The sequence below is a fragment of the Olea europaea genome, chromosome 1, assembly GCF_002742605.1.
Source record: "Olea europaea var. sylvestris chromosome 1, O_europaea_v1, whole genome shotgun sequence".
Classification (NCBI taxonomy): Eukaryota; Viridiplantae; Streptophyta; class Magnoliopsida; order Lamiales; family Oleaceae; genus Olea; species Olea europaea.
The window spans coordinates 30218026-30227698 of record NC_036237.1 but is presented as its reverse complement, the minus strand read 5'-3'; the positions used below and the strand labels follow the sequence as shown (position 1 = coordinate 30227698).

General features: G+C 36.6%; 1 protein-coding gene across 1 annotated transcript; it reads right to left on the bottom strand.

Annotated features, from left to right (window-relative positions):
* Positions 1-7908: 7908 nt before the first annotated feature.
* On the bottom strand, positions 7909-9318 carry LOC111407223. Its single transcript, XM_023036589.1, has 3 exons — positions 9049-9318; positions 8673-8939; positions 7909-8340 (listed from the first exon to the last, which is right to left on the bottom strand). The coding sequence occupies exons 1-3, from the start codon at positions 9316-9318 to the stop codon at positions 7909-7911; spliced, it is 969 nt and encodes a 322-aa protein (XP_022892357.1).
* Between the last annotated feature and the right edge of the window lie 355 nt (positions 9319-9673).

The following is a 9673-nucleotide window of genomic DNA, read 5'->3' as shown; positions in this document are numbered from 1 at the left end:
GGTAAACCGTGTTAGATATTTAAAACAATTATATTACCGAGTAATCTACATACAATGCTTGTTTGATAATGGGCATGATAGACTTGACTTACTTTGTTGAAGAGAACATGTGTTCACTTTACTCCTAATTTTCAGTTAGCCCACTAAGCTTACAGCATGTATCAAATATGTGTACTTTAATGTTATTCAGAGCCTGTTTGTCTCCCATTATAAAAGAAATTAAGGGCCTATTCGGTAGTGATTATAAGAATTAATTTTTTAACCGTTAGGGAGAAAAGTGGGAATCACCTGTGAGTGAAGTAAAAAATGATGATTGTAATAGTAAAATAACGGTAAAAAAATCAATTTTTTGAGGTTAAAAAGCATTACCAAACGGGGCTTAAAGAGTTTTTAGTAGTATTTTTGGGAGAATGTGTGGTGTCACCGGGGTTGCAACTCCTGTTTAAGTGACGCTAGATGATAGACTAAACGAAAGATAGAATTAAATGAGTCATTTAATTTCACTTATAATTTAATGTCATATTAACGCCATCTAGACTAGGGTTGAAACCCTATTAGGGCTACATATCATTACACTTACTCAAGGCCTATTGAGTGAAGAGACAAAGGTGATTTCATCGATTAACATATAGTCTTCTTTGTCGCTTAAGATTCTTTGGGTAGTTGTGATCATGAATGTAGAAATCTAACGTGATTATACCAGTTGATTCAAACATGTAAGATGTATACTTTTAGATGTTTACATATGCTACCCAAAGAACATTCGTGTTTATTATTGTTGAATCATTAATTGTAAATTTAGCAATTGATATTAGAACCAGTATATATTCTGTTATGACTGTGCAAAATAATTATGGCTTATTGTTTGAAAATCGTGAGGGACAATTTTTTTGTTCTAATACCAACAATTGGTGTCAAAATCAATATATGGGTGTGTAGCTCGTTTTGGATGTGCTAACACGTTTGACTTCTTATTTTGGTTGGCATAAAAACCAAAATCTGTGGTCCCACTGTGATTGAGTTAAGAGGGATACAGATTCAAATTTTGCTGGTGAAATTTCAACAGAAACGGCTTATCTTTCTCTCTGGTTTTTCTGTGGTAAAATTTGGTGGAATTGGGTTAGTGAGATGTTAGGTGAACAGTTTAAATTTGGTAAAATTTCTAACACAGAGATTCAAACTGGGCCAAACTGAAACGATGGATATTCTACTGGTGATCTGGTACCTCTCAAATATTGCAGGCAAAAACTTAAAGATAAAAAGGAGGAGAAACTTATTTTAAACCATAAAATATTTATTCAAAATAAGTACGTGCAATTTAGTCATAGACTATAGAATTATTGATCGTGAGTCAATAACTTCTCGCTACATGAATAAATCGAAGAATTTAAAAGGGTTTCACCTAAAAATTAAATCAAAATAGATTTAGGGTCTTTTTAATAGGACTTTTAAAAAGTAAAAAACTATTTTCGAAACTAATAAGTTTTTTCTTATGTTTGAATAATTTTTTGAAAGTAATTTGTTTGATTAAAAGAGTTTTTAGAAGAAGTTGGCTTAATATACTTTTCTCATTAAACTCACCTACACAAATTGTTACGCCTATTAATTATCATCCCATACTGGGCCATCTTATTGGACCCGGGCGAGGCCTATTAGAGTTGGGCCCCAAAGCTGAGGTTCTAAACAGGTCAGTCGAAGAGCTATCGAGGCCCTAAGAAATCCAGTCGAGGTGTCTATTACTATGCTTATATAAGTGGAAATTACATCGTCCCAGGTGTATAAAGATTGAGATGCAAACATTAGGTGGGAAAATTTTTTATGCACATGTCAGGGTTTTTATGTAATTATTGGATGTGAAATATTTATTTTTATCATTTAATAATTATTAGATGCGTATATTAACTGATGGCGCATTTCCTTAATTATCGTAATTCAAATTACAATTTTCTTAACTACCATATCAATCATCCTATCTCTCTTTCTGCCCCCCACGATTTCACGTAATCTCCAAACCCTCTCTTTGTTCTCCCACGATTTTTTGGCATTTTCAAACACTCGCTTGTTCGAACTCATCCATCCGGAGTCCAGATTTCGCCAATTAGTTACCCTACAATCTCACCATTGTCGAATTCAATTTGTGCAAGAATCACCGTATGCAGTACATCCCTTTCGCTATACTGGAAAAACGCAATCTAATGGAGAAATCTAAAGTCGCAGAAGGGGTTATTAATCTCGAAGACACAACAAGAAGAAGAAGCGAAAGGAGGTCACAGGACAGCGCAATGAAAACCCCAATGCATTCGGTGTCTGTGACCGAGCGAAAAGGCCGATCGAACAAGGTTATTTCCTCATTTTTTTATTTTTTTTATTGAACAATGAAAAAACATACTAAATATTTGGGCATTCTGTGAAATGTAGTCGGTTGAAGTAATTTTGGTATTTGGCATGACCTAGGGTTTTGGGTGTAAAGATTATGTGTATCGAAATTGCTTCATGACCCGAACTCAGTGTATGTGACCATGATAGATGATATGTGACCTAAGCTCATTGTATGTGACTCAGAGGTGCTAACGATGAATTGATCTAATCTGTGACCTTATTCATTTTATTGAAAACTAATCTGTGATGTGACAATGCGGCATGTGTATGAGATTGAATTTGTGCTTTTAATTTTGATGTCTTATATGTTGGGTGGAGTCAAAGGTACTAACAATCTGACCTGTGACCTGACTCAAATGTATTTGCATTTGAAGTACTAACAAAGAATAGATATGTGACCTGGGCTGACCGAATATGTGACTTGACTGTTCTAACAATAAAGATCTATGACCCTATTCAACTTAATGACCATGGTAGATGATCTGTGACCTAAGCTCAATTTATGTGACTCAGAGGTGCTAACGATGAATTGATCTAATCTGTGACCTTATTCATTTTATTGAAAACTAATTTGTGATGTGACAATGCGGCATGTGTATGTGATTGAATTTGTACTTTTAATTTTGATGTCTTATACATTGGGTGGGGTGAAAGGTACTAACAATGTGACCTGACTCGAATGTATGTGCATTGGAACTACTAACAAAGATTAGATCTGTGACCTGAGCTGACTGAATATGTGACTTGACTGTTCTAACAATCAAGATCTATGACCCTATTCAACTTACTGACCCAAGTGGACATGTGTATGCATATGTGACCTGTTAGGCAGAGCATGTTATTAATTGAATATCTTTGTGTTGTAACATATCATATCTGTGTGATTTCTTTCAGTACAAGTGCTTAACATTGTCTGCAATTCCATACAGGCCTGGGAATTCATAATACCAGAAGACAGGTGGTTTCCTGGGAAAATTACAACCTCAGTCTGTAAAGGTGTCTTGAATACCATTCAGATAAGCTTAAGCCGACAACAGAAATGTATATTGATGGGAACTTGTTTTGCTCATTTTCTAGAGTGTGACGAGATCATGATACAACCACAACTGATTCACTTCTTCCTTCTGAGACAGGTTCGTTAGCCGAACACGAAGAAATGTGATTTTATGTGGCTGGAAGGTATGTGAGGTTCTCCATCTTCGAATTTAGTTTAGTCACAGGCCTGAGAAGTCATGGATAGTGTGATACACAAATGTATGACAGTAGAACATCAAAACTGAAGGGAAAATACTTTTCTCAAGTGGATAATGTAACACATGAAGACATCAAATCCACATTCATCTCTGCGTGTCAAATGCCGGACTTGGATCTTGTCGAAGCTCTACCGGATGATGACGTTGCTAGTATTGGTGTTTTGTATTTTCTCACTGCTTATCTCTTTCCTAGAGATTACAAAAAAGTTGTTGACAACTACTTGTTTGTCCTAGTTGAGGACTTCGATGCAATGAACAGATTCCCATGGGGCAAATTATTATTTGACATTACCTTGGGTTTACTGAAAGATGGGTTGAGTAGGAAAACTCCACATTACAGGCTACGAGGTATGTTGGTAGCCTTTCAAGTATGGATTTATGAGACTTTTCCAAGTCTAGATGGAATTATTATCACACGAACATCGAAGACACATCCTCGAATCATGAATTGGATGGCAGATGAACAACCTTCTGCTGCTAAGTTGGAAGGAGCTGACTGCTTCGCAAATGTTGATGTAATACATCAGTAAGACTTGTTATCAGTAGACTGAACTGTTATGATTACACTTTTACTAATATACACTTTTGTAGATTGGGATTTGTGACCTGGAACCATCGGAAACGGAAATGGCCGTGCCATATATGAACAATGTCCAGTACCAGAAGCCGATTCAACCGAACTTGTTAAGTGAGAGTCGTAGGAAAAAGAAGACAAAGAAATCAGCCGGCAATGCTAGTGCTAGTGGAAAGTCAGTGATCCTCTTAACGGATAGCAGTATGGGACAGCCTAATGTGTCAAATGACGATGATGGTTTCGTTGATCCTCCACCATGACGTTAAGATACACCCCCCCGTGAAAAATCTCCAATTGATGAAGTACCGTCAGCTGCCCATAATTCTCCAGATGAACCACACCCTCACATGCCGCAATAGGTTGATGTAAGTGGATGTAATTATTTTTTTGAAATCAGCGAACACAGATCAATGTCTTAGGTCACATATTACCTTTTTGAAATCATTGGTCACAGATCACTGTGATGTAGGTCACATATCCACTACATTTTCATCAAATAACATATTTTCATAGGTCACATATAACCTTTTTTTTTTTCATACAACTGGTTATACTTGTGTTGTTATGGTGTCATGTCAGGCATATGATGATCTGAGGATGCAAATATGCAAACTCCAATCGGACAATAAATTGTTAAATAGGGAGCTCGCTGACATCAAGTCACAGATATCATGCTTCAATGATGTGCACTCTACAAAAATGAACTCCATTATCCAAATGCAAGGTGTCTTAAAAACTAACTTGATGGAGATTCGAACTAACATGCAGATTCTGTCCAAAACTGTGTCAGTAATGATATCTTCTTCAAGGGAAGAGATCATGAGACGGTTTAGTGAAAAAGCAAGAGTTCGAGGCACATAAGTTCATGGAGTTGGAGACAAGGGAACTCATGTTGCTAGAGGCTCTGATAAGACCGACGAGGTACTTACATGATATTTACACATTTCATTATACACATTATGGTCACATTGACATGCCAAGTATTCTTCTTCTTCAAGATACAGGTGCAAACAGTGTAGCCAAATGTTGACAGGAAAGGAAAAGGTAAGATAGACCCAAGTGAAGACATTGGTACTCCCTATAGTCTTCAACCACCATCATTCGATTTGGGGATCGATATACGCAACCTGATGACGTACACTCTGAAGACATTCAGAAACAGGTAGATTCCATTATATCTGACGTGTTGACGACAACCAAAAGTATTCAGGTAGAGGTATTCACAAAGCCATTATTCATTCTGTATTTGTCACAAATCAACTGCATGCCAATAATAGAAAAATTTAACAGGTCACAGATCATTCAAAACGTATTCACATGTAGTTTCTATGTTTGATATGAAACATAACAAGCTTTTACAACAATATAAAGGGATCCACATCTCCTGATGGTCGTTCTGAATTACTAGTCAAACGGGTTTCGAGGCCTGCAATGATACTGTAGTCTCCGTTCGTTGTTGGAGAAGGTAAAATGTTCAAACATGATGATCATGTCATAGTTTTTGAGCATTTCAAAGGCGACGTTGAAGAAGTTGACAAATCTACGTTTATGAGTTGGTTCCAGAGGGGTTTAAAACCCAAAAACAAGTACGTATAATTTGTTTATATCTGAGAATATAACTTAACAATTCATGGTAGCGCAACACTCAATATTCAATTTCATGTTTGCAGGAAAAAGTTTAACGACAATGACGACAAAATCAAACCTGCATTCGTCATCGGTTCATTCCCAGTTGGTCACAAGTCATGGTTCTACAATCTTATACACACAGAATCGTCTTTGAGTAGCACAGTACAATAAAACCACATTATGCTCTCACATATCCACAGAGTGGTCATATATTTTAACTTCTTCACTTACATGTCATTGTTGGTCACATTTACATAGACTTTCCTTTTCTTTAATGTCATTGTTTCCTTTTATTATAGCACATGGATGCGTGCTTCTACTACATTCGTCAGCTTGCAAAACATGGCAAGAATTTACATTTTAGAGCCACAACAACAAATTCTTGGTTTCAGTATAAAATAAAAGACATATACCCTGCTTTTATGAAGGATCCCCAGGTTCTGATGTCGGAGTTGAGCCTTGTTAATGTCATAACTGGTCACAGCCTACCTTTAAGCACACCTTAGGCTAATATTGGCCATATGTTCATGTCAATGCTGCCCACAAACAAGGCCAACTGGATGCTAGGTGTGCTACAATTCAGAAGCCACACCTTGACAGTGTTCAATTCAGCAGGTAAAACATATCGTGACTGGAAGGTTCTAGAAGGCATTGAACCATATGTGAAAATCTTGCCAGTACTTATGAATGCTTTGGGAATTTCGAAAAAGGACCCTGATTTCGACGGACCTGGCTCCAAGGAATTGAAGGTGTATATCAACAGTACGCTATCTCAGCAGACAAATGGGTAATTCTTATGACATATTATGTGTGCTTAACCTGATAATTTTTCAATCATAACATTAATTTTTCACTATTATTTTGCAGTCATGATTGCGGAGTATTTGTGATTTTGTACGCTTTATACATCATCCGTAATGGACGATGTTCCATACTGCATAGATTCGACATTAACAAGTGTAGACTGGGTATTGCTGCACTACTCTACAAATATCAAGAGATGTACGCGAAGCATGCAAAGCGGGGATTAATGGATGAGGGGATAGTTATAGAATGACATCATATGTGTTAGGAAGATGAAGTTTTAGTTGGTAGCTTTTGTGATCCGTACACACGACTTTTTGTATTTTTGTCGTTGTTTCTCAAGTGGATTGTCTTGTTGCTATGTACACGAAATTTTACGTGTGAAATATATGACAGCATCACTTTTCAAGTTATAAAATCTAGTAATTGTCTTTCACAGGAATTGTTTTCGTGAACTGTTATATTTTAGTCACATGTTATTTTGGGTTTATATGCACATGGATGGTCACATTTGAAAATTGGTCACAGATCATGAGTTGCTTTGCACTGGATCACCGATTAAGTAATCAAAAGCAGTTACTGTACATGATCTCTTATTTTTAGAGAATGTCATAAATAACTTAATTTAGTGTCACATAACATTTTTTTTGGAAGCCAAATTTAATCCTTTTATGTATTATTGGTCACAGATAACTTAATTTAGTGTCACATAACATTTTTTTTGGAAGCCAAATTTAATCCTTTTATGTATTATTGGTCACAGATAACTCTATTCTCTGTCACATGTCATCACATTATGTCCTAAAACTGTTAGGTGATTATATGTATTTATTAACATTTACATAGGATTGATGTCACATGTTCATCATATTTTGGTCACAGAGTTGTTACGAAATCATAACTCAATTTTTTTCCATACCACTGGTCACGTCTTTGAAGTTTGATCACATGCATGTGTTTGATTCATCAGGTCGCAGTTCTGAATTAGCAATGATCACACAATGCAATAACAGCGTTTATGTGTTTGACATCAAGTCACAGGTCCTGCTATGTGAGGAATAGGGATTCACAACCAACTAGATTACATAACCTTTGACCATGTCTGCATGATTGCATGAACAAACAAATATTCATACTCAAATAAGATTTTACACACTTGAAAAAACAATGGATTGCATATGACGTCAATCTTGTGTTACAAATGAATGTTTCTAAAACACAATGATCACATATATTCAGCGCTATTGAAATGTATTGCATTGGCTAATATTAGCTCAATGGGACAAGACTGGAGCATCTCCTACGGTTGTGACCATGTCCTCCACAACGCCCACATTTCACGGTTGGTTTCCCTTCTTTGAATGATCTCTTCCTCTTCTCAGTTGGCCTTCCACAACTCCGTTTCTGGTTAGGAGCTAAGACAATTTCATGTAGCACTTCTTTAGGCAATGTCCATTCGCTTGGATTTTCAACAGGATATATCGAGTCTTCGTATACGTTCAAGTATGCATCACGTGTGTAATAATAAGAGCAGAAAGTATATGAATCCCTTTTCGTATTTGCAATTACAGCCAATGCGCGTGGACATGGTAACAAATCAACTTGCAGCATCCTGCATGTGCATGTCTGTTTCTCAATATCAACAACGAAAGTTGTCTTATCACTGCTAACAGAAAACACTGATTGGTTGAAAGGAAAAACCTGGGAGAATATAATCAAATAGAAAAATTACGTCAGTTCAAACAAGTATCTACCCAGCAGTCACATTCTTCAGGTGTATGTCACAAATTATATATCTGAGTAAGTGACAGTTGCACAATTTACTATCACAGAATTATATGGAAATGTCATATGTAGTTGCACAGTTTAATGTCACATGATTGTCTAGAAATGTCACATGCATTGAGTTGAGGTCACGTATATAAAAGGCGCATAAGCATACAAACATATGCTATCACAGATGTGAATTTCAAGTGACACTAGTTCATACAGCTGTCGCATGAGTAGTTGTTATCGTCAAAATTAAAACTTACCCTCATGTTCTTTAAATCTATACTCATTTTTCTGGTCTCGTTCTCGTATTTGCTTGTCAACTTTGTGAAAATCCCATGCGCGTTGTCTTTGTGTTTACAAAACCAGTTTTGCATAGTTAGTCGTAATGACTCCAGTAGGGATACGATTGGATAATTTTTGGTTGCCTTTGTGACTACATTGACTGATTCCACGATGTTCGATGTCATTGATGAATACCTATTTTCTGGCATATGGATTCGTGACCACTTTTCAGGTCCAACCTCAGCCTGCAAACATGTATTGCATTAAGTAACATCATATAACTACAAAATGTAACCATTCCAATGTTTTGTGGAAAATTATATTGAATTACTGCAATACCAGGTAAGCACTAACCTTCTGATTCATTGTGCCTAGTTGCCGCATATGATATTCAAACTCTTCCAATGTGTAAGCTCTGACAGCTGAATTGAAAGCTTGTGTAATGTTTTGTCCAGATTTCCCAAAATGTGACTTCAAGTTCTGCAGCAAATGGTACAAACATATACCATGATAGGTTCCCGGATACACATGTTCTATTGCATTCTTTATACTATTATGCTGATCCGATACAAAACACAGCCCTCTCTGTTCTCGTACGCCTTTTTCAGGTTTTCTAAAAACCATCTTCAAGATTTGTCGTTCTCATTATCTCCAATCCCAAATGCAAGGACGAATACACTGTTACTTGCATCTTGCGTACACACTGTGAAAAGTGTACCTCCATAGTGACCATTCAAGTACGTACCGTCAACCACAATTACAGGCCTACAATATTTCTAGCTACATATTGATGCACCAAGTGCCATAAAGCAATGCTTGAAGCGATTGTGACTGTCAACCTCCAAGTTTGTGACCGTCCCATGATTCTTTTGTTGAAGCATGTAGAAAAGCCTTGGTATGTTACCGAACGAATCGGTCGGATCACCTCTTATCATCTTCAGGGTTTGCTCACGAGATCTCCACGCTTTCGAATAATTTA